The sequence below is a fragment of the Pristis pectinata genome, chromosome 37, assembly GCF_009764475.1.
Source record: "Pristis pectinata isolate sPriPec2 chromosome 37, sPriPec2.1.pri, whole genome shotgun sequence".
Classification (NCBI taxonomy): domain Eukaryota; kingdom Metazoa; phylum Chordata; class Chondrichthyes; order Rhinopristiformes; family Pristidae; genus Pristis; species Pristis pectinata.
Genome location: NC_067440.1, coordinates 12608880 through 12632376, shown reverse-complemented (window position 1 = coordinate 12632376; position 23497 = coordinate 12608880). Strand labels below are relative to the sequence as shown.

Genomic DNA, 23497 nt, shown 5'->3' with positions numbered 1-23497 from the left:
TGTGGGGTCCAGCCCAGGTAATTTACAGGGGGCCAATGGCTCAGTGCCACCAAGGACTAATCAATTACAAAGGTCAATGGCCCAAGGCCAAGTACAAAAGTACTTAAAGGGGCCAATGGTCAGGTGTGCACTGGTGGGTGGGGTTGGGCCAGGCCAAACCTCAATTGGCAGTGGTATGTCTTCCGACCAGGTAGGGGCAGTGCTGTCACGCAACAGCCACGACCCTCCACAATACAGTGGGCAGAAGCTTGGCAAATGGAGTATGATGTGAGAGAGTGTTTGCATTTGGAAGGAAGAATGATGAAACATCACGGTTTAAATGGAGAAACTTTTCAGGTGGCTCAGCTGGGAGACCTGCTGCTGCAGAGACCCAGGTTCGATCCTGCCATCGGGCGCTGTCTGTGTGGAGTTTGCACGTTCTCCCTGTGACCATATCGGTTTCCCCCGGGTGCTCCGGTTTCCTCCCACATCCCAAAGATGTACAGGTTGGTGGGTTAATTGGCTGCTGTAAATTGCCCCCTAGTGTGAGGGGTAGAATCCTGGGGGGGGGGGGGGGGGGAAGCTGATGGGAATGTGGGGTTGGTGTAGCTGGGTGGTTGGTGAGGGCTCAGTGAATGTGTGATCTACCTCCCTATCAAATAAAAGCTGTAGCACTGAGAGAGTCGGTGACCCTCACACAAGGTGCAGCGTTGGGAAGGCCAAAGGATCACTGGCTTTTATTTCAAGGGCTGGAGTATAAACTACATCTGGACAAGGCACCAGTGAGGCCTCACTGAGAGCACTGTGAACCATTTCAGATTTTCTCACAACCTAGAAGGAGGCCAGCCAGCCCATTGAGTCTATGCTGGTTCTCGGGGTATTCCCATCAATTCCAATCTCCCATTTATTTCTCTGGAATGTCTCCAGTGGCCGTCACCTCACCCACAATCCTCCTACCACTTTCCTTCACTGTGAATTGGAACATCCCTGGAATGTGGGAGGAAGCCCGTGCGGTCACAGGCTGAACCTGCGAACTCCACACAGACAGCATCGGCAGTCAGGACCAAACCCAGGTGGCTGCAGCTTTGATGTTGCGGGTTGTTCCGGGAAGGCTGACTGGGCTGGCCCTGGAGCTGGAGGGATTGTCTTACAAGAATAGGTTGAACAATTTGTGTCTGTACTCACTGGAGTTTGGAAGAATGAGAGGGAATCTTATTGATGTGTATAAGATTCTTGGGAGACTTGACAGGGTAAATGTTGGTTGGATGTTACCCCTTGGGAGAGTCTAGGACCAGAGTACATCGTCTCAAATAAGGTGGTTAGTAAATGAGGAAGAATTTCTTGTCTCAAAGTGTTTTTTGAGATAAGATTTCTTGTCTCACAGTAGATGCGGTTTTGGATATGGGGACCACTGGGCTTCTGTCTTGTGTGACGCGTACAGAAGTTAGGAATAATGCGTCGACCAGGTCAAACCTCACCACCCAGGCAGGGAACCATGGGATGAACATCAATAACTTGCTGGCAGAATGCCCAAATTAAACCACAGGGTCCCTGCTTTTTTGTGGAACAGAAGCCAGGATCTCTTGATGGTGCCAGTTAAGATGGACTGCTTAAGACGAAAAAGATTCATAAATGAATAGACAGGCATAGACAGCGTAATGGAGAGACGAAAACAGACTGAGCTTGTTCTTGTCCCGATGAAGGGTCTCGACCAGAAACATCAACTGTTCATTTCCCTCCATAGATGCTGCCTGACCTGCTGAGTTCCTCCAGCACTTTGTGTGTGTTGCAAAACAGGCTGAGTTTAGCAGAGGTAGCTGAACTTGCACTTCAATGATACAACAGGAGAGGGCAGCACAGACCAGTGTTCAATTGGTCCCAGTCTAGGTGTCGTTGCAATCTCAGTGAGAATTCAATACTGGCTCAAAGCAACTGCCTAGGATTTGCGTTCCTTCTGGAAATGATGCACCTTATTTACTGTATTCATGGAAGGTGAGGGACGCTGCAGGGTTTATTCCGCACCCACGCCACGTCACAGAGTCAGGGTACACAGGCCCACGCCCCACCTTCCCACAGGGGACCAGCCATGGGCAGTAAATGCTGCAGTGTTGCCCACTTCAATGAATGCAGAGGCTGGAGCCCAGTGAGGGTCTTGGGTACAGGAGACTGCACACCACAAGGGGTGGTGGGTACGGGACACTGGACCCAGTGACGGCTGAGGGGAGGGACGTTTTAGATTTGTGCATCTGCTGTCAGGAATGGGGCTCGAAAGCTTTAACCCATTGAGTGCATTCGTCACAGCTGCTGAACTTAATCTGAATTAATATTCCTGAATTTAGATCCACCTCATCTCCCCAAAAGGGGTTTAATGAAAAGTCCTGTGTATCTCAGCATGAGAAATAGAGCAAAGGGGGAAAAGAGAGAATGAAGGAATAATGAGCAAGCGGTTGAATGAGAGAGCCGGTTGAAGGTTGTGGAGAGACCAGCACACTTTGGACAGATCAGGGCGCCGCTTTACTGAGCTGGTGATCTTCCAGCAGCACTGGATGTTTCAGTCGACCTCCCTGGGAGTGTTAGCCTGCTGCTCGGGATAAACCTCGACAGAGACCACCGAATCCCTCTACAGGCCTTGACAAATGTACACCCCACACACACAAGAAGGTGGATGGTGGTCTTGTGCACCAGAGCCACCTCGAGGTCAGTGTGTGGTGGGACTGAGACACTGGCTGTGCATGAAGGATTCGATCAGAAGTCCTTCTCACCACCAAGGTCTTGTCTGGTGATGACTTTAATGGCCATTTCTCCCCCCCCCCCCCCCCCCCCCCCCCCCCCCAGAACCATCTCCTCCTCCCCCAGGACCTTGGACATTCCATGCAGATCACTGTCATGTGGTCACTGGTGTTTTTCTGCAGACTTTTCTCCTGGGCTATGCCTGACAGCACGGTCCAGGTGGATAGGACATTCCAGGGCAACGTGCTGACCCATCCTTCACCTGAGGAGACAGGTGGAACCGTGGTGTAGTATTTGTGTACGTAGTCAGGCTCTGTGCACAGCTTGAAGCATCCACACACGAAGAAGGTCACTGGGCCAAGGTGCCATGCCGGGGACATTATACTTTCCCTTTCTCTGGAGACTTCGTGCTGCCTCTGTGGACATGATCTGACTCGGATCTCCAGATACATGCCACACCGTGCGGAAGCAGACCCTTCAGCCAATCGAGTTCATGCCAGCCATCAAGCACCCACTTACACTAATCCCACTCTAATCCCAGATCATTCTCTCCACATTCCCATCAACTGCCCCCAGATCTTACCACTCGTCCACACACCAGGGGTGATTTACAATGGCCAGTTAACCCACTGACCCACACATCTTTGGGATGTGGGAGGAAACCCACACGGTCACGGGGAGAATGTGCAAACTCCACACAGACAGCACCAGAGGTTGGGATTGAACCCGGGTCTCTGGGGCTGTGGGGCATCAGCTCTCCCAGCTGCACCTCACAGCTTGGATGACCACTGTAACGTAGAAGTCACACATGGGATGTCCTGTGACAGACGGAGGCGCTAAGAAGTTGAGGTGACGAAGGGCAATGGAAGGAAGATGGTGCTGAGGGGGCAGAGCGATGGTACGTGAGTCAGACGGACAAACTGAGACAGGAAGACAGAGAGTGAGGTAGTGGGGGGGAGAGGGAGCTGTGTCAGAAACTTAATGTGATTGTCTGCAATATAATAATGCTATTTTGGATTTGTAAAGGAAAGAATCTGATTTAGTGATGAAATCAGTGCTCTAAAACAAGCATAAATCCCTGCTCCAGGGGTCTAATTCTTTTCAGTTGTAATTTGGAGACGGTCGGTGTCCCCAGACCTGCAAGAGAGAGCCTTTCAGCTTGCTGCCCTGTCCACATCAATCATCCGACCTGCTCCTTGCAGTCTTGGTTTCAATCCCAATGATCACTCGACTTCCCCCATCACCCTCCACCCCCCCCCCCCCCCAAATTTGTGTTGGTTGCTGGGATTCAGTTAAAGTGGGTCCAGTCTACTGCTGCAGGAAATTCAGCTGAGTAACAAAACCTTCTGATCCGAGATCTACCGCACATGCTTTTTGGGCAGTGACGGACTGAGGGCAGCAATTCCTTCCCTCCCCTTCCCAAATGTATCGAGGGAGAGAACCCTCCAGCAGCTCTCCGAAGGACCCACCGTGTCTGTAATTCCCTGGGTGCCAACTCCGGGTCATCTGGTCACTTTCACCCCTGTTCTTTGAATCAGGAGGCTGTGGGTTTCAGCTCCACTGCAGACACTGGAGCATAAAACCTCAGCAGGTCAGCCAGCATCTGTGGAAAGAGGTCCAGGACCTCTTATTAGAACTGCGAAAGAGGAAATATTTTTTGGTAGCAGTGAAGATGGGAGGCCTGACGATAAGTCCCAGACCTGAAACGTTAACTGCTCCTCCTTCCACAGATGCTGCCTGACCAGTTAAGTTTATCCAACAGTTTCTGTTTTAATTTTAGATTCCCAGCGCCTACATATCAGATTTTCTAAACATAGAACAGTACAGGAACAGGCCCTTCGGCCCACAATGTCTGTGCTGAACACAATGCCATATTAAGTTAATTCTCTCCTGCCTGCATGTGATCCGTATCCTTCCATTCCCTGCACGTTCATGTGTCTGTCTAACAGCCTCTTAAACGCCAATATCGTATCTGTTTGATTTTCATTTACTCTCCTGGCTTGTATTCCTACTGCTGGTATTGAGAGCTTGTCTGCACTGTCAGGTAAAAGTCCCTACAATCACTGTTTAAATGAACAGGAGCAGTGTCCTGGGTTGATGCTTATCCCTCACCCAATGTCACTAAAAGTCCTCATCACATCTGTTAGTGGGATCTTGCTCTTCATTAATTGGCTGCCTCATTCCCAACATTACAACAGTGACTGACATTCAAAGAGCCTTTATTGGCTGTAAGACGCTTTGAGACACACTGAAAAGGATGTGAAAGGTGCTACAGAAATGCACGAGCCTGCCCCTTCCCTCAGTCAGCGCTCTGTGTCTGCAGTTAACCAGGGGAAGATGTCAGCATCCTTCGATGCCATTGTTTGCATCGCGAGCCAGCGGTGGCTGATGCTGTAGCTGGCTCTCCGTGGGACAACTGGATGTGCCGAGAGGGGCGGCTGGCGGAGAGCTGGGGTCGGGAGAGCTGGTGGTGGGCGAGGAGAGGGAGAGTCGGAGAGTGCACAGGGGCGCGGGTGCACACTCAGACACACGTGAATGCAAACAGATCCGCAATTCTCAGTGTTCCAGCTGTCCCTCACTCTCTCCCCAACACGCCCACAACCAGCGGGTGATCTCGTCAACAAGGAGCCGGTCATCTCGTTGGCTGCGGGGTGCCCTGGTCATAACTGCAGGGGCTCACTGACCAGAGGGGGTTGGGGTACCCACCCAGCAAAACAGGTCCATTCAGCACACCGCCCCCCCCCCCCCTCCCCCCCCAACGCCAAGAGTCTCAGCTTTAATCATGTTGAGGAAGCCACTGCCACGACATTTACCAAATGTTAATTGAGGCCTGAGGCTAACGTTAGATTCATCATTAGTGTCAGTTCTCCAGCGCAGTCACTAATTAACCACGAGCAGGATGCAGCCCAGTGGGATCCATGGAACTGAGGCGGCCTCTGTCCTTGGGTCTGGCCAGGATCTGCCTCGTGCCAGGGTCCTGTCCGTCTGGGTGCGTATGTCCTCCCCCACATCCTCGGGGGGGGCTTTGGGGTTCAGCCCCAGAGACAGAACAGCACTGTGGGGTGGTACAGTAGTGCAGCAGTAGTGAGTGAGTGCTGCGCTGTTGGAGAGGCAGTCAGAGCCCAGCACTGATGGAGGGGTTAGTATTCAAGGGGTGCAGCAGTGTTGGGGGGGGGGTGGGACTGCAGGGGTGCAGCAGTGTTGGGGAACAGCACCCCCAGTAGCTTCTCCTCCAAAGCCTGATGTGGAAAGGTTTCACATTCCATTATCATCACTGGGTCTGACCCCTGGAACTCCCGATCCCAACTGTTCAACCACAGGGCCTAAAGGCTGTCGTCACCACCCACTTCTCGGCAGCAATTGGGGGTGGGAGTCATTACCAGCCAGCTACCAGTAGCACCCATACCCCTTACACGTTTTATAAAACGTGCTGAGGGAGGGCCGCTCTGTCAGAGGTGGTGTGACTGTAGGGAGGCAGTACTGAGAGGTGCAATGCCGTGGGAGAGCATCGTACTGTAACCAAGGCTGTCTTTGGGGGGGATCATCTGAAGTAGATGTAAAAGATCCCACGACTACTATTTCAAAGTAGAGGAAGGGATTCCTCATGACCTGGAGCTGTGAGGTGTCCCTCAACTAACTTCACCACAAGTCAGAATATGTGGTGATTATTGGCCTGCAGTTTACAGAAGCCTCTGTGTACAACTTGGAGCTACTTCTTTGTCACCTTGGGAGAGCACTCCATGGTCACCAAACCTCTGTGCTGCCTTGCTGCCAGTCCCTGACCCAGTGTCAGACACCCCATCCCACCACTGGCTGTGTTGAGTGAGGTTTCCGGGGCCCTGCTGCCTTCTCTCTCCATGCCCTCAGCTGGACATTGGGGTGGTAGCATGGGGTGGGGCGTGTCTCAGAGTCCAAGGTCGCTGGGTGCAGAGCAGCAACACGACCACTGACGGACGTTCCTGTACTTTAATCATGGTAGCCGGACAGGTTCTGCTACTGAGAGAGCTCAAGCAAGGCCTCAGCCGACCCGGGTTCGGCAGTGAGTTCACAAGGGAAGAAATCGGAATGAAAGTGGGGCCAGAAGAGTGCTGGATACAGAGAGGGCTAACGCAGTGGAATGATAATGTCACAACCACTACCCAGGTCATTAATAGCATCCCACGTGATGTCTAACAAAGATCAGCCACCTTCCTCGTCCTACCTGACCTCCAGCCACGTCCTGCTCCAGTGTCTCTCTCTGGACGAGACTGATCGCACTCACTGACTTCCGTCCTTATCCAGCCTGTCGTTGCCATCAGTGGCTTCCCTTTCACCATTGTTCCCTCTGTTCCCCAGGGATCGATCCTGGGCCCCTCCTGTTTCCCGTCCACTTGCTGCCACTCTCCTCCCACTGAACTTTGGGAATTCCAGCTCCCGGCTCCATCTCACTCACTGGCACCGGTCTGGGATTGAGCCAGATTTGACCCTGAGACGAGTTTTGGGCCGTGTGCCTGCACTGTGACTGACACTGCTACCCAAACGTTTGCATCCTCCCCATCTCAGGTTATCACTGCAACCCTTGCCTTGGCCGCTGTTCTAATCACACTGTCTCTGAACATGTACGCAGTCTTGTTCATCTCACTGCCCACTGGTCTAGTGGTGTCCCAGTTCTGAAATTCTTATTCTTGTCCTCACCCCCACCCTATCTCCGTACTCTCCTCCACCCCTACAGCCCTCTGAGATCTCTGGGCAGGCACGTAGTGTAGCGGTTAGCATAACGCTATTACAGCACCAGCGACCTGGGTTCAATTCCGGCCGCTGTCTGTAAGGAGTTTGTACGTTCTCCCTGTGTCTGCGTGGGTTTCCTCCGGGTGCTCCAGTTTCCTCCCACATTCCAAAGACGTACAGGTTAGGAAGTTGTGGGCGTGCTATGTTGGTGCCAGAAGTGTGGTGACACTTGTGGGCTGACCCCAGAACACTCTACATAAAGATGCATTTCACTGTGTGTTTCGACGGACATGTGACTAATAAAGATATCTTATCCTCCAACCCTGGCCCCTTGACCATCCCTGAATTTAATCACTTCTCCATCGGCAGCCATGCCTCCAGCTGCCTGGGTTCTAAGTTCCTTACTAAAACTTCTTCCAATGTCTGCACATTAAAATGTTTCTTAAAACTTATCTCATTGCTGGAGTTTTGTGACTTTTGCCTGAGGTGCCTTGGTGCCAATTTCTGGTTTGATGATGCTCCAATGAAGTGTCCTGGGATAATTTTACTCTATTAGAGGCCGTTATATGAACATTTGTTCTTGTGCCTCAGAGGTGGAAGAGTTGGCAAAGCGGGAACCGAGCAATGACTCACAGGAGGCTGGGAGGATGTGAGGCTCAAGACTCCAAGGCTCACTGCCGTGATTAGCCTATAATTAAATGATAATCTCAGATCAGAGAGATGCAGTGTGACAAACACCTTCTCACAAACCAGAGGTGATCACTAGCAATCACCATCAACGATCTGAGGAAAGGTTAAAGCAATGAGGGGAGCATTGTGCCTGACAGTGTCCTTCCTCTGGTTTAACCCTGTCAGGCAACATTCAGTTCAGCCCACGCGTACAGTCAAGGAGCGGTATGGTTTCAGACAGTACGGAGGGGTTTAAGGTGAGAGGGGACAGATTTAAAAGGGATCTGAGGGGCAACTTCTTCACGCAGAGGGTGGTGCGTACGTGAAGGTAGTTGAGGCAGGTATTTAAAAAGAAATAAGTATGTGGTAGGGAAGGTTTAGAGGGATATGGGCCAAACGTGGGCAAATGGGACTAGCTCAGGTGGACCGGCGGGCCTGTTTCCGTGCTGTGTTACTCCATGGCTCTGTAACTGCCCAAAACGATTCCCCTCTGCCCCCATTTCCCACCACTCTCATGCTACTTGTTAAACTTATCACCATTCCGAAATACACTGGCCCTCATTTGGGTACAGTCCCATACAGATTCGCCTGGGGTACAGTCCCACACACATAGACTCTCCCTGGGGTACAGTCCCACACAGACTCTCCCTGGGGGTATGGTCCCGCACACGGACTCTCCCTGGGGGTATGGTACCGCACACAGACTCTCCCTGGGGTATGGTCCCGCACACACAGACTCTCCCTGGGGTACAGTCCCGCACAGACTCTCCCCGGGGGTACAGTGTGTCTGTCAATGGGATATAGCTTCTCACACAGTCACTGAGGGACTGTTCCGTACACACAGTCTCTCACTGGAAAGGGAGCAGCTGAAAGATAATTTTCTTTTTCAATCTTTTTATCAGTTTTCAGATTAATACAGATTGATATATAGCATCAATATTTATACATGTAATACAAAGAGATCAGGATAACAATCATAGCATATATAATCAAAGAACAATAAAATATTAAAAAAACCTGTAGATCCAACGATCTCTTAGTAAATGAATATAATATAAAAGAAAGGAAAGAAAAAGATTTATTATATAAATTTTAAAAAAACCCAAATCAATAGAAAAAAAATTATAAACAATATAAACTAAACAAAAAAAAACTTTTCAAAAGAAAAACAAACAACAAAAAAAGGGGGGAAAAAACTGGGCTAAACTTTCTCAGTAGAAACAGAACAATATTATGTCGTCAAGTCCGTTCCTCCCAGCTGAAAGATAATTTATTCAGAAGTACAAAGGCTGGACCCATACCGTAGAGAAAGTTTGAGAAACGTGGCATTTCAAAGAGGGACAGGTAAGAGTGGGGGAGAAGAGGGAGGGTCAGCATACATGTAAGGGACGGAGAACAGAATAGATAGAAACATGGAGGTTAGGAGACGATGTGATGGAGAGTTGACTGGATGAACGGACTGATGGATGACGGTGCAGGCTTTGCGTGTACAGACAGGATCATAACTCCCTTTGTTCTGTGTCTCAAAGTGGCTTACATTATTATGACATTTTAGAGACCAGCAAACCCTTTACTGGCAGGGGTCAGTGCTGGATCATCAGCTGTCTGCAGTCAAGTTTGCCGATGAGAGAGGCAGGTGGGGAAGGAGGTCGTGGAAAAGAAACCGATTATGTGAGTGAGTAAACCTGTGGCAGTGGAAATACAACCTGGGGAAGCGTGAGGTCAGCCATAGAATACAAAGCTATAGTTTTATTTGAACAGTGGGACGCTATTAAATCTTGGTGTTTGGAGGAATCCAGTTGTTCTTGTAAGCATGTAGGTGGGGCAAGTAATGGGAAAAGCCAATGGAATGTTGGCCTCTGTGTGCAGTTCTGGTCACGCCATTACAGGGAGGATGCGGAGGCTGTGGAAAGGTGCCAGAGGGGTTTACCAGGATACTGCCCGGATTAGAAGGTATGAGCTACAAGGAGAGGTTGGACAAACTTGGGTTATTTTCTCTGGTAGAAGTTTATAAAATTATGAGAGGCATAGACAAGGTAGACGATCAGAATCCCTTTCCCAGGGTAGCGATGTCGATTACCAGAGGACGTGCGTCAAAGGTGAGAGGCAGAAAGTGTATGGGAGATGTGTGGGGCAAGTGATTTACACAGGGACTGGTGGTGGAAGCAGACACGATAGTGGTGTTTCAGAGGCTGTTAGACAGAAACATGGATGTGCAGGGAGTGGAGGAATGTGGATCACATGCAGGCAGGAGAGATTTAGTTGAATTTGGTATCGTGTTCTGCACAGACATAGTGGGCGGAAGGGCCTGATCCCGCGCTGTACTGTTCTATGTTCCTTATTGCAAAGAAGATGGAGCATTAAAGTAGGCAGGTTTACCGGGATCACTGTGTACGGCTTTGACCTTATATTTGCCTTGGAGGCAGAGCAGACAAGGTTCATGTGGTTGATTCTCGGGATGAATGCGTTGTCTTAGGATCAACAATGAAGCAGGTTGTTCTCTTGTCTCTGGCATTTACAAGAGTTAGAGGTGATCTCATTGAAACGTGATTCTGAAGAAGTTTAATGGGGTAGATGTTAAGAGGATGTTTCTCATAGTTGGGGTAATCTAGAACTGGGGGCATAGATTCAGAATAAGAGGTTCATTCGTTTAAGATGGAGATGAACAAGAAATTCTCTCAGAAAATCGTGACTCCTTGAATTCTCTGGATTTGGAGTCATCACGTATGTTCAGGGCTGAAAGAGGTATCTGGTCTACAAGGGTGTCAAGGGTTGCAGGTGAGAGAGAATGGCTGAGGCCAAGATCAGATCAGCCCTGCCCTCATCGAATGCACCTATTCTGCTCCAGTTTCTTGTATTCTGTTTATATTCCTTGCCTCTGGGTGTCCTCAACCCCATCCCTATCAGAGGATGCTGTTCATCCGGATACACCAATTAGGGGCAGGATTAGCCCCCTTGGCCCCTCGAACCTTCTCTGCCCTTCGTGGCTGAGCTGATTATAACCGCAGTTCTGCCTTCACATCACCCCTTTATCTATAAACAATCTGTCTTAAAGATATTCAGAGACTCTGCTTCCACTGCCCTTTGAGGAAGAGCGCTCCAAAGACTCGCCACCCTTGGGAGATAAACTTCCACTGCATTTCGGTCTTAAATGGGTGACCCCTGATTTTCAAACAGTGACCTGCTAGTTTGAGATTCTCCTACCAGGCAAACTGTTCTCTCCACATCCATGAAGACCCTACAGGACCTTGTACGCTTCGTACTCTTCCAGATTCCAGCAGATACAAGCCTTGCCTGTCCAATCGTTCCTCAGAAGACAACCCACCCATTTCCAGGTATCAGTCTGGTAAACCCTCTCCGAACTGCTTCCAGTGCATTTACATCCTTCCTTAAGGAAACTTGTACTGTGCACGGTTCTCCAGGTGTGGTTCCATCAACATCCTCCTGTATCCGAAACATAACCTCTCTCTCACATCGACTCCTCTGGCAATAAACCACAATATTCTATTAGCTGTCCTACTTACAGTTCCTGCACACTAGTCTTTTGATGAGGCGTGCACCGGGACACACAGGTTTCTGTGTCTGAACTCTGCTACCTCTGAATATGTAAATAAAATGCTGTTATTTTATGTTTCTTACTAGAAGGGACAAATTGACATTTTGCCCAGTTATACTCCATTTGCCAGATCCTGAGCCCACTCTCCGTATCTTCCTTAATGCCCTCGTGCTCTGACCTGTCTGTCATCAGTGGGAGTGCTGGTGTCTTACACAAACCGTAAAACGTTGAGACCCCCGTTGCACACCACTTGTTACATCCTGCAAACCAGAAGAGCCCCATGTCTACTGTTTCCTGATAGCGAGCCAATCACCCTCCCATTGTCAGTACGTCGTCTCCTACACCAGGAGCTTTTCTTCCCTGCAACAACCTCATTGTGTCCTCTGGAAACCAGGGTCCATCCACAACACATACTGCTGCTTCAAAGAACTCCAGTAATGGTCAAAGCAGATTTCCAATCACAGAACCATGTTGATTTTGGTGAATACCTGAGGACCCTGCTCTGCCATAACGTCTTTAATAACAGCTGCCAACATTTTCCCAATGGTAGATTTTAAGCTAACTCGCCTGTACTTTCCTACTGTGAAGCCACTTGGCCCAGCAAAGCAATCCCATCAGTCCCATTGCCCCCTTATTGCTCTGCTACCCGACAACTTGCCTCGCAAAGCCTGGCTGTCCAGACTCGAGAACTGCTTCTTCCCCACTGCTGTCAGACTCCTGAACCCCTCATCTCTCTCACATCCTCTTCCCGGGGTGCTGTGCGCTCTTGGACTCTTCACCTCTCTCATTTATTCCGTTACTGTCACTTTAGCGTTTCTTTTTGCACCACTTCAGACTGCACTACAACCTCCGCACCACTCTGCTGTTGTGCACCTGTCACTGTATTCATCGCACCCTGGTGTATGTGACAACAAACTCAACTCACCTTTGCTTTTATTTGGCACCTACCTCCACTATGGAACTTACAGGAACCAGTTAACCTGTCGGCACGTCATTGGGAAACCAACACGGTCACAGGGAGAACGTGCAAACTCCACACAGACAACACTGGAGGTCGGGATCGAACCCGGGTCTCTGGAGCTGTGAGGGTGTGGCTCTAACTTTGCCACATCTTTGCTGCTTTTTTGTCTTCCTCAGAAGAATTGATAACTGGACCAATAGCCGTGTGAAGACTTCATGCTGGACGTGAGGCGGGACAATTCACCTCTGATGCAGACGTGCCTCACAGCCTCAGTCTCATTGCTCTGGGAAAGGTTTGTACTCATTGCCCATGTCTGCTAGGGACAGAGTCAAGCATATCCTGTTAACTGGGGACCCCTGGTGCTGCAGGGTATCAGTTAAACTCCTTGTGAGGGAGGGGGAGGAGGGTAATGGAGCAGAGCACACAGAAATCAGACAGCGTCCCCCACCTCCTCCGCCTCCCCAAACGTCCACGGGCAATGTTTGAGAAAGTTGAAGTGGGTGAGCTTGCACTGTCAAAGAGCCCATCTATAACCTCCCAGAGCTGAAGAATCTGTGGACACTCCCCCACTGAATCACAGCCCTGGGGAAATCTGAAGAGTTAATTCCCCAGCAGGGAGAGAGAGAGAGACGAGTGAGTTATTACAGAGATGAAGACAGGTGCTTTCGATACCAAAACTCAGGAAGAAAAAGAAAGCAGACTCTTTATTTGAAAAGGGACCCGCAATGTTTCTGTGGCCTGACCTCAATCAAGGTGCATTGTTCCCACGGAACTGAGAGGCTGAGAAATCTGCCGATCCCCTGCGAATCCCCACGCATTGTGCAGGAGAACGCGCCTGTGTTCTCTCTGTATGACGCACACACCGTCTGGTAATTAACGGTGGGGGAGGCAGTAGCTCATTTAAGCCTTACGATCCCGATATTATATTTATACATATATATACACACACACACACACACACAGGTGTGTGTGCCCACACACATTGAGAGAATAGGTAGCCTTAAGGCTCTGTTAACCCTTTGGTGGACCAGCGAGAGATGGGGTTCGGCTGACTGTTTACACAGACAGACGCCAATGTACTTGTGTCTGTGGCTCAGAAATTGTGAAATGGGCAACAAAGCCCAATATGGTGGGGGCCTCCTGCCCACACGATTGGCTCCCACCCCTCTCTCTGTATCGGTCTCAGCAGGACAGTCCTCGTGGCGTTAAAGTGCTAATCCTGAGGTTGAGAGTCCTGGGGTCTGTGGGGGAACTGTGTTCAGCAAAGGGAGCTGGCTGGGTGCTGGCCTTCCCCAACAGAACCACGAGCAGCGACGGGGAGCTCACCACCAGCACGTCCTGCTTCACGCCCCGGTCCCCTCGGTCTGTGCCTGAGTCTGACACAATGTCTCTTGCCCCATGTCTGTTTCATAGAATCACGGCTTTAAGGGACGGAAACAATAAGAGAGAGGGAGCGCCGAGGGAGCACAGCTTGGCTGGAGGAGCAGTGCTCGGGAAGTGCTGCATTATCACAGGAACCGTGCTGAGGGAGGGGCAGTGCTGACAGAGCACCAACTGTGGGAGGGGCAGTATTGAGGGAGCACCACATTGAGGGAGGGTCGGTACTGAGGGAGTGGTGGTGCTGAGGGAGGGGTGGTGCTGAGGGAGGGTCGGAACTGAGGGAGGGGTGGTGCTGAGGGAGGGTCGGTACTGAGGGAGGGGTGGTGCTGAGGGAGGGTCGGTACTGAGGGAGGGGTGGTGCTGAGGGAGGGTCGGTACTGAGGGAGGGTCGGTACTGAGGGGAGGGGTGGTGCTGAGGGAGGGTCGGTACTGAGGGAGGGGTGGTGCTGAGGGAGGGGTGGTGCTGAGGGAGGGGTGGTGCTGAGGGAGGGTCGGTACTGAGGGAGGGGTGGTGCTGAGGGAGGGGTGGTGCTGAGGGAGGGTCGGTACTGAGGGAGGGGTGGTGCTGAGGGAGGGGTGGTGCTGAGGGAGGGTCGGTACTGAGGGAGGGTCGGTACTGAGGGAGGGGTGGTGCTGAGGGAGGGTCGGTACTGAGGGAGGGGTGGTGCTGAGGGAGGGGTGGTGCTGAGGGAGGGGTGGTGCTGAGGGAGGGTCGGTACTGAGGGAGGGGTGGTGCTGAGGGAGGGTCGGTACTGAGGGAGGGGTGGTGCTGAGGGAGGGTCGGTACTGAGGGAGGGGTGGTGCTGAGGGAGGGTCGGTACTGAGGGAGGGGTGGTGCTGAGGGAGGGTCGGTACTGAGGGAGGGGTGGTGCTGAGGGAGGGGTGGTGCTGAGGAAGCACCAACTGTCAGAGGAGAAGTGCCGAGCAGCAGCACAGAGGGAGGGGCAGTGAGGGAGCGCCGCACTGTGGGAGGGGCAGTACTGAGGGAGCGTCTCACTGCAGGAGGGGCAGTGAGGGAGCACCACCCTGTGGGAGGGGCGGTGTCAGCCATTTCAGGTGAACGTTATGAGGTCCCACACTCACTGTGTGCGAGGCCTTCCAATGTCGAGCAGGTCTCTCAAGGCCAATACTTCAATGTTACGTCTGTGTTTGTGGGAGCTTGCTTCGTGCAGACGTACTACTGCAGTCCCTACATTATAATGAAGACTTTCCACAAAGAACCTCCCTGACTGTAAAGTACCTGGGCGTCCTGAACGGCACACCTAAAGAGCTAGCAGAATCACTCAGCTTAGTTGCACGTTTGACCACCTCAAGCTGCCTCGCGTTCGTTGGGTTTGCTCTGCACTCTTGGTTGGGACTGGGCAGACCAGTGGAGCCGGTATGATGGGAAGCTCCTCTCAGGAACACTCTGCCAAGGATTTTTCCTGGACCCCTCCTCCTACAGTCTGTCCCTCAGTAACACCAGCTGAAAGCAAGGGGTCAGTTCAGAATCAGATTTATTATGACTGACTTGTGTGATGTGAAATGCGGCAGCCGTACAGTGCAGAGACATAAAATACTATAAATTACAAAAATAAATACATATGCAATAACGAGGTAGTGTTCATGGACTGTTCAGAAATCTGATGGCGGAGGGGAAGAAGCTGTTCCTGAATCGTTGAGTGTGGGTCTTCAGGCTCCTGCACCTCCTCCCTGATGGTAGTAACGAGAAGAGGGCACGTCCCGGGTGGTGAGGGTCCTCAGTGATGGATGCCGCCTTCTTGAGGCACCGCCTGTTGAAGATGTCCTCGATGGTGGACAGTTCCCAGCTGAACATCGATACCTGATACCCACCTCTCACCACACCTTCTCCATCTCTAAACTGAAATTTCCTGTAGCTAACAATCAGGAAGATCTCAATCCCAACTCCTTCCCTGTCCCTGGCAACTGTCTGAGGCTGAACGCGACCGTTTGCGGCCTCGGTGTCAGACTTGGGTTGTACTTTCACTGCACGCGTATTATTGCCAGTTCTGCCCCGTCACAACTCACCCCCTGAAACCCTCATCCGTGCCGTTCCCAACAGATTCCATTCCCATGCTTCTCCTAGCCTGCCTCACTCATTCCAGACTCCTTAAACATCAGCTTGTCCATACCCTGCTGCCTCCGTCCGAACTCGCACTAACCCCCCATTACCTCCTGGTGCTGGCTGATCTGCACTGCTTCCTGTTAAGCAGCACCTCAGGCTTAACATCATCTGCTCCTTCTGTCCGTCAGATGAATCTGCTCCCGCTCTGGATACACAATTGGCCCGATGGCAGGAGGCAGAGGGTGACGGTGGAAGGTTGTTTTTCGGACGAGGCCCGTGACTGGTGGTGTTTCCCCAGGGGTCGGTGCTGGGCCCATTGTTACTTGTCATCTATATCAATGATCTGGATGAGAACGTACGAGGCATGGTCAGTAAGTTTGCAGATGGCACTAAAATACGTGGTGTCGTTAACAGTGAAGATGGTTCTCAGGAGTTACAGGGGCATCTTGATCAGCTGGGTAAATGGGCCAAGGAATGACAAATGGAGTTTAATTCAGGTCAGTGTGAGGTCTTGCATTTTGGAAAGTCAAATCCAGGTAAGACTTTCACAGTGAACGGTAGGGCCCTGGGGAGTGTTGTAGGACAGAAGGACCTAGGAGTACAAGTACATGGTTCCCCGAAAGTGGTGTCATGGGTAGACAGGGTGGTGAAGAAGGTGTTTGGCCCACTGGCCTTTATCAGTCAGGGCACTGAGTTTAGATGTTGGGACATTATGTTGAAGTTGTACGAGACGTTGGTGAGGCCGCATTTGGAAGATCGTGTTCAGTTTTGATTAGCCTGCTGTAGGAAAGATGCCATTAAGCTGGAAAGAGTGCAGAGGAGATTTACAAGCATGTTGCTAGGACTTGAGGGACTGAGTTATGGAGAGAGGTTGAGCAGGTTGGGACTTTATTCACTGGAGTGTAGATGAATGGGGGTGATCTTATTAGAGGTGTATGAAATCATGAGGGGCATGGATAGGGTGAATGTACACAGTCATTTTTCCAGGGTTGGGGATTCAAGAACTGGAAGGCACAGGTTTAAGGTGAGGGGGAGAGATTTAATGGGAACCTGAGGAGCAACCAGAGGGTGGCCAGTACATGGAACGAGCTGCCAGAGGAAGTGGGTGAGGCAGGTACATTAACAACATTTAAAAGACACTTGGACAGGTCTGTGGATGGGAAAGGTTTAGAGGGATACGGGCCAAAGATGGGCAAATGGGACTGGCTTAGATGTGAATCTTGGACATCATGGATAAGTTGGGCCGAAGGGCCTGTTTCCGCACTGTATGACTCTCTCTGCCTTGACTGCCAGCATAGTGGGAACAATTCACCCTGTCCTCACCAGCCCAGCACTATAATCCTTAACTAATAATTAAAATCACACTAACGTGTGTAATTATACACTAATCTTTTAATGAGCCAAATGTAGTCAAATTAAAATTTCTGCGCACACCATTCTAGTACCGAGTGTGGCTGAGTCTCCCTCGGTTCGAGACCTGGGACACAACATTCAGTAGATTCCCCAGCCGCATTCCTTGCGACCAATTCCTGGATTTTCCTCACCAACAAATCATCAACTCTTTCCCTGCGATTGGCTCTTGTTTCCAAGTTCCTGGTGTAACATCGAACATCCACAATTCTTAGAATATCCTTGGGTGGAAACCATTGGGATCTGGAGACAGAACTGCCTTCAAGGTCATTAACTCCGAGTTTTATTTGCCACTTTAAACTGAGTTCCTCACTTGGATTTACATTTTATTGAAATGTGTGTGGAGGGGTGGTGGGGGAGGGAGGGGTGTGTGTGTCGGGGATGGGGAGGGAGAGGTGTGTGTGTCGGGGTGGGGAGGGAGGGTGTGTGTGTCGGGGATGGGGAGAGGTGTGTGTGTCGGGGTGGGGAGGGAGGGTGTGTGTGTCGGGGTGGGAGGGAGGGGTGTGTCGGGGGTGGGAGAAGGGAGGGTGTGTGTTGAGGGGGGGGGGACGGGTGTTGTGGGGAGGGGAGATTTATTCCTGAAGGGTGGACTGATGCAGGAGCCACACAGTTCAGTGGGGGTGGGGGGTGGTGGAGGTGATTACAGGACAGACCGTGGAAGCCGAGACGTTCCCCACTGGAAGCGGTGGTGTTGTGGGGAGGGGGGAATGAACCGCCAGACGAGGGGGCAGGTGTCAGGGGTGGGGTCCAGGGACGGTTTCACACCGGGGGTGGGGGGGAGGTTTGCACTAACTGAGGGTGTTCGGGGCTGTTTGGGGGGGGGGGAGTTCACGGAACTGTGGGGTAGCTCGAGGGGCTGAATAGTCTCCTCCTAGCCCAGGGTGACAGACCCAAGGGCCTGAATGGCCTCTGTCCCCATCTTGTGTCGGTGCCGCGACCGTCTCCCACCGGGTGTCCCCCGGTTCACCCCCCCCCCGGTCCCGCCCCCGCTCCCCCCACGCTCCCTGAACCCCTCTCTCCTCCTCCCTTCTTACCCCTCCCCACCCCATCTCCCCCTCCCCTACCCACCCGTCCCCTCTCTCCCCCCTACCCACCCGTCCCCTCTCTCCCCCCTACCCACCCCTCCCCTCTCTCCCCCCTACCCACCCCTCCCCTCTCTCCCCCCCACCCACCCGTCCCCTCTCTCCCCCCCACCCACCCCTCCCCTCTCTCCCCCCCACCCACCCCTCTCTCCCCTCCTTTCCCCCTCCCCTCCCCCTCCCCTCCCCCTCCCCTCACCCCTCTCCCCTCCCCCTCCCCTCTACCCCCTCCCCTCACCCCTCCCCCTCCCCTCTCTCACCCCCCCCCCCCCACACACACACACGGAGGCGACAGGGAGACGGGTGCGTGTTCACAGGTTTTATTCCCGCGGGGCGGGGGGGGGGGCACAGGCGGACACGGACGGAGACACAGGCGGGACCGGGCTGGGGAGAGGGCGGGAGGGGGCACCCCCCCCCCCCGTCCCCCGCCCTCAGCACAGGGTGAACGTTTTCCAGAAGAAGTTCTTGCAGCCCGCCTTGCGGTCCCGCGGCGAGTTCCAGCGGCGCCCCGGCATCACGTCCCGTCTCCCGGGGCCCGGCGCCGCCTCCTCCCCGCCCAGCAGCTCGGACACCAGCCGCACCAGCAGCATCTTCGACCCCTCCTGCCGGGACAAGAAGGTGCGTTCAGCTAGCGCCTGTCACCTCCACAACACCCCCGAGCCAACGAAGTGCCTGTGGGACGGTCCCTGCTGCAACGCGGAGAGGCAGCGGGATGGGGGTCAGATCCTGACCGGATCATCGGTGTGGGCAGCCTGGACTGGAGATGATATCGGGCGCAGGACGGAGGGGAGAGACCCCCTCCAGACCAGGATCTCCCCTGACGTTAATCCCCCCCCTCCCTCAGTGACCCCTCTCCCCAGCGCTGTGTGTCACTGACTGTATCCCCACTGACGTTAATCCCCCTCCCTCACACTGTCCCTCAAGTGACCCCTCTCCCCCAGTAACCCCTCTCTCAGTGACCCCTCTCCCCAGCGCTGTGTGTCACTGACTGTATCCCCACTGACATTAATACCCCTCCCTCACACTTCCCTCAGTGACCCCTCTCCCCCAGTAACCCCTCTCTCAGTGACCCCTCTCCCCAGCGCTGTGTGTCACTGACTGTATCGCCACTGACGTTAATCCCCCTCCCTCACACTGTCCCTCAGTAACCCCTCTCTCCCCAGCACAGTGTATCTCTACTGATATTAAGCCAGGTCTCTCACTGTAATACAGTAATCCCTTCCCTCCACTGTCCAGTGTTACCCACTGATGTTAATCCAGTTCTCTCAGTCACACAGTAACTCCCTCCCTCCACTGACCGTGTCCTTACAGATGTTGACCGGTGTCACTCAGTAACCCTCATCCCCCAGCTCTCTTCTAATGACTGCACCTGTACTGCTCTGCAGCCCCTCACCCCCACCACTCACTACTGATGTTACCTCACCTCTCTGTGTCCATTTCCCCTCTCCCCGAGCACTGCTACTCACTATCTCTGGCGTTCGTGCTCGCTGCTTCTGATCACCTATGGAATACTTTGCTCAATAAAAATGAGTCACAGAGGGAATGCAATGGGACGTTCGGCAAAGTTACCCATTGGTCTATTTCACAAGGTGCCTGGCAGGGTTGGGAGCCACAGTGCACCCTGACCAGACGGAGACTCACTTACCTCTCTCCCGTAAGGCATTCGATCCTGCAGGACGTCGGACAGCTCTTCCTCTCTGGGAGCCCCCGAGGCTCTTGGCAACAGCAGAGCGATGGAGATCACGGCGACCAGAGCCTGCATGTGCGACCTCGGCATCTCCTCGGGCAGTGTCCTTCCTGGCGCTGGGTGAGCTCTTGAGAGCCTGGTCCAGACACTGGCGACTGTCAGGTATGCAGTGAGCAGTACGTCACCGGGCCGGCTGCAGTCCCCTGCCCTTCACACAGTTTATATCCCCTCCGACAGGTCAGGAATGATGTCACCACTGTGGTGAGACCACCCAATCCCCACGCCGCGATTGGAGCCACAGTTTTATTGGACAGGTAGCGTACCAATCACAGCAAAGCCCTTCACTCGATGGATTGGAATCCCATGTGATATTTGGGAATGGGCTAAGGCAACAGCCTTTCACCTGCTCCTGAAGGTTCGAGGACCACCACCTGTCTCGCGACCACCGGACAGTGAATGCCGATACAGTAATCCCCTAAACTGTGTGTCACAGCTGCAAATGATCCAGTGCTTACACTCAGTGAGATCTGGGACAGTGAAGGGCCTCAGGAGCCCTCTCTGACCCAGGGGTCAGTGGACAGGGATCGGGGGCGGGAACCCTCTCTGACCCAGGGGTCAGTGGACGGGATGGGGAGCGGGAACCCTCTCTGACCCAGGGGTCAGTGGACAGGGATCGGGGGCGGGAACCCTCTCTGACCCAGGGGTCAGTGGACGGGATGGGGAGCGGGAACCCTCTCTGACCCAGGGGTCAGTGGACAGGGATCGGGGGCAGGAACCCTCTCTGACCCAGGGGTCAGTGGACAGGGATCGGGGGCGGGAACCCTCTCTGACCCAGGGGTCAGTGGACGGGATGGGGAGCGGGAACCCTCTCTGACCCAGGGGTCAGTGGACGGGATGGGGAGCGGGAACCCTCTCTGACCCAGGGGTCAGTGGACAGGGATGGGGAGCGGGAACCCTCTCTGACCCAGGGGTCAGTGGACGGGATGGGGAGCGGGAACCATCTCTGACCCAGGGGTCAATGATTACAGACTACCTCTTCCCTCACTCGATGCATCAGAATGAACAGAGAGCTGGAACTCAAACAGTTAAACCGGTGACAACACAGAGTTCTCCACCCTCAGCTAGCTACACCAGGATAAATGGCTTCCTTCTGTAATTTTGCCACTTCTATATTGAACGCTTCCCTGCACACCCAATGAATATTTTAGACTTTTTTTATTGCAAGTTTCATTCAGCCTGAGGTATTCACATTTTCCATTAAAGGCCCCGAAATTATTCCTGTTAGTGTAACGTAAGCTTGGAGCACTGCTGTGTGTGGAATGCACCCTTTCATCAACAACCTCCTTCAGTGGCCAGGGAGAGGACACTCAGCCCTTCAAACCTGTACTACCATTCAATGAGATCACAGGTGATGTGACTGACCCCGTCCGTTCCCCACACCCCTTAGTTTGTAAACTGAAACCTATCGACCAGCTTTAAAATTAACAACTGACCTGATGCTACATCATTGACAGGAGGGAGTCCCGAATTCCCCGCCACACCCCACACCTCACTCTGTGTGTGTGAAGGTGGAACCCAAACTGTATTGTTTAGCCTCTGGCCCTGGTCCTACACTCGCAGCCAGTGGAAGTGACTTCCCTATCTTTAAACAAATCCAACCTCCTCTGCATTGGATACAGCCCAGTTTGTGGAATGTCTCCTCTTAGAGTTAACCCTGGTGGTCTGGGTATCTACCCAGTATGCTCTGCTGCACCCTCCGAGGTCTGGTGACCTGCTCCAGGGGTGACCTCTCCAGGGCTCTCTCGAACTGTAGCGTCACCTCGAATGTCTTTACGTCAGCTTACACTGCTGTGCTGTGGGCCACCGAATGATTGTAGCCCACAACTTTGGGGGTTGGCAGGGGAATTCAGGAAGGTGTTCCCCGTTCCAAAGCTTTGATTGGATAGTGAGGAGAGAGCTGAGAAAAGAAGTCTGTCCCCCTGCGGAAATCGGCAGCTGATTCACTCCAAAAGGAGAGGAAACAGGTGCAGAGGGAGGAGATAATTTAGGAGGCCTCTCCACCGCAAAGAGTGCAAACCAGAGAAACACAGATCCGCCTCACAGCTGGTGGGCAGCTCTTCCTCTCGTTTTGTGTGGCAGTGCAGCCAAGGTAAGGGAGGCAGTGGGTGAAGCCAACTACACATCATCATCAAGTTTCTGTCCACCGGTGCCAGTGGCCGGGGAGACCTACCACAGAAATCCTGAGCCAGACCGTGCCGCTTCTTCTGGTCACCTCTCGCCGGGATGTCCTGCTGGCCTTGCTTCAGTGACTAGACTGAACACCCCACCACCAGCCTTCGGACACCGTGTACTGTTACCACCCCCTGCAAATTCCCCAACCAGGACACACTGTCCTGACCGAGAAATAGGTTGCCATTCCTCAATTGTCACCGGATCCGAATCCCAGATCTCCTTCCCAATAGCCCTGTGGGAGCCCAGATTGCGATGGAAGGGGGTGACTGTCCCTCATGAGGGGAGGTTAGAAAAGGAGCAGTAAATATCCACTCCTTCTAAGAGCTGGGACATGTTACATCTGTACAAGGCATTGGTGAGACCGCACCTGGAATATCGTGCGCAGTTCTGGTCGCCCAGCTATAGGAAAGGTGTCGTTAAGCTGGAAAGGCTGCAGGAAAGATTCACAAGGAAGTTGATGGGACTGGAGAGATTGGATAAACTGGGACTGTTTTTCCTGGAGCGAAGGAGGCTGAGGGGTGACCATTAGAGGTTTATAAGTTATTAGGGCATAGATAAGGTGAATGGTCAGTCTTTTTCCCAAGGTTGGGGAGTCTAAATCTAGAGGGCACAGGTTTAAGATGAGAGGGGAAAGATTTAAAGGCGACCTGAGAGGTAACTTTTTCCACACACAGGGTGGTGGGAATGTGGAACGAGCTGCCAGAGGAGCTGGTAGAGGTGGGTACAGTTACAATGTTTAAAAGGCACTTGGACAGGTACACGGATAGGAAGAGTTTAGAGGGGCATGGGCCAAACGCAGGTGTGGGACTATCTCAGGTAGGCACCTTGGCCAGCATGGACGAGTTGGGCCGAAGGGCCTGTTTTGTGTTGTATGAACCTATGACTCTTTCCAGTGACCCCCAGAACTCGTCCTACCCACAGCAGCGCCTACCCCACCTGTGTGGGTTCCCCTTCCAACCTGCAGCCCTCAAATGCCCCCTTCCCTCCTCACTACACCCGTTAGGATCCCTCCTGCTTCTGCTGCCTGGCCAGAGTAATGCGA

The 23497-nt window shown here is 52.7% G+C and overlaps 1 protein-coding gene across 1 annotated transcript; it reads right to left on the bottom strand.

The window, feature by feature from the left end:
* Window positions 1-18967: 18967 nt before the first annotated feature.
* On the bottom strand, window positions 18968-20315 carry LOC127586646 (somatostatin-1-like). Its single transcript, XM_052044761.1, has 2 exons — window positions 20182-20315; window positions 18968-19138 (listed from the first exon to the last, which is right to left on the bottom strand). Exons 1-2 carry the CDS (start codon window positions 20311-20313, stop codon window positions 18968-18970), a joined length of 303 nt encoding a protein of 100 aa, XP_051900721.1. The 5' UTR covers window positions 20314-20315.
* Window positions 20316-23497: the final 3182 nt, after the last annotated feature.

What these genes read in the sequence shown, in the direction of transcription:
- LOC127586646 (XM_052044761.1), bottom strand. Translation starts at nt 20,313, where the DNA reads ATGCCGAGGTCGCACATGCAGGCTCTGGTCGCCGTGATCTCCATCGCT. An exon ending in GAATGCCTTACGGGAGAGAG is followed by an intron (nt 19,139 to 20,181) that starts GTAAGTGAGTCT and finishes TTGTCCCGGCAG; the next exon opens with GAGGGGTCGAAGATGCTGCT.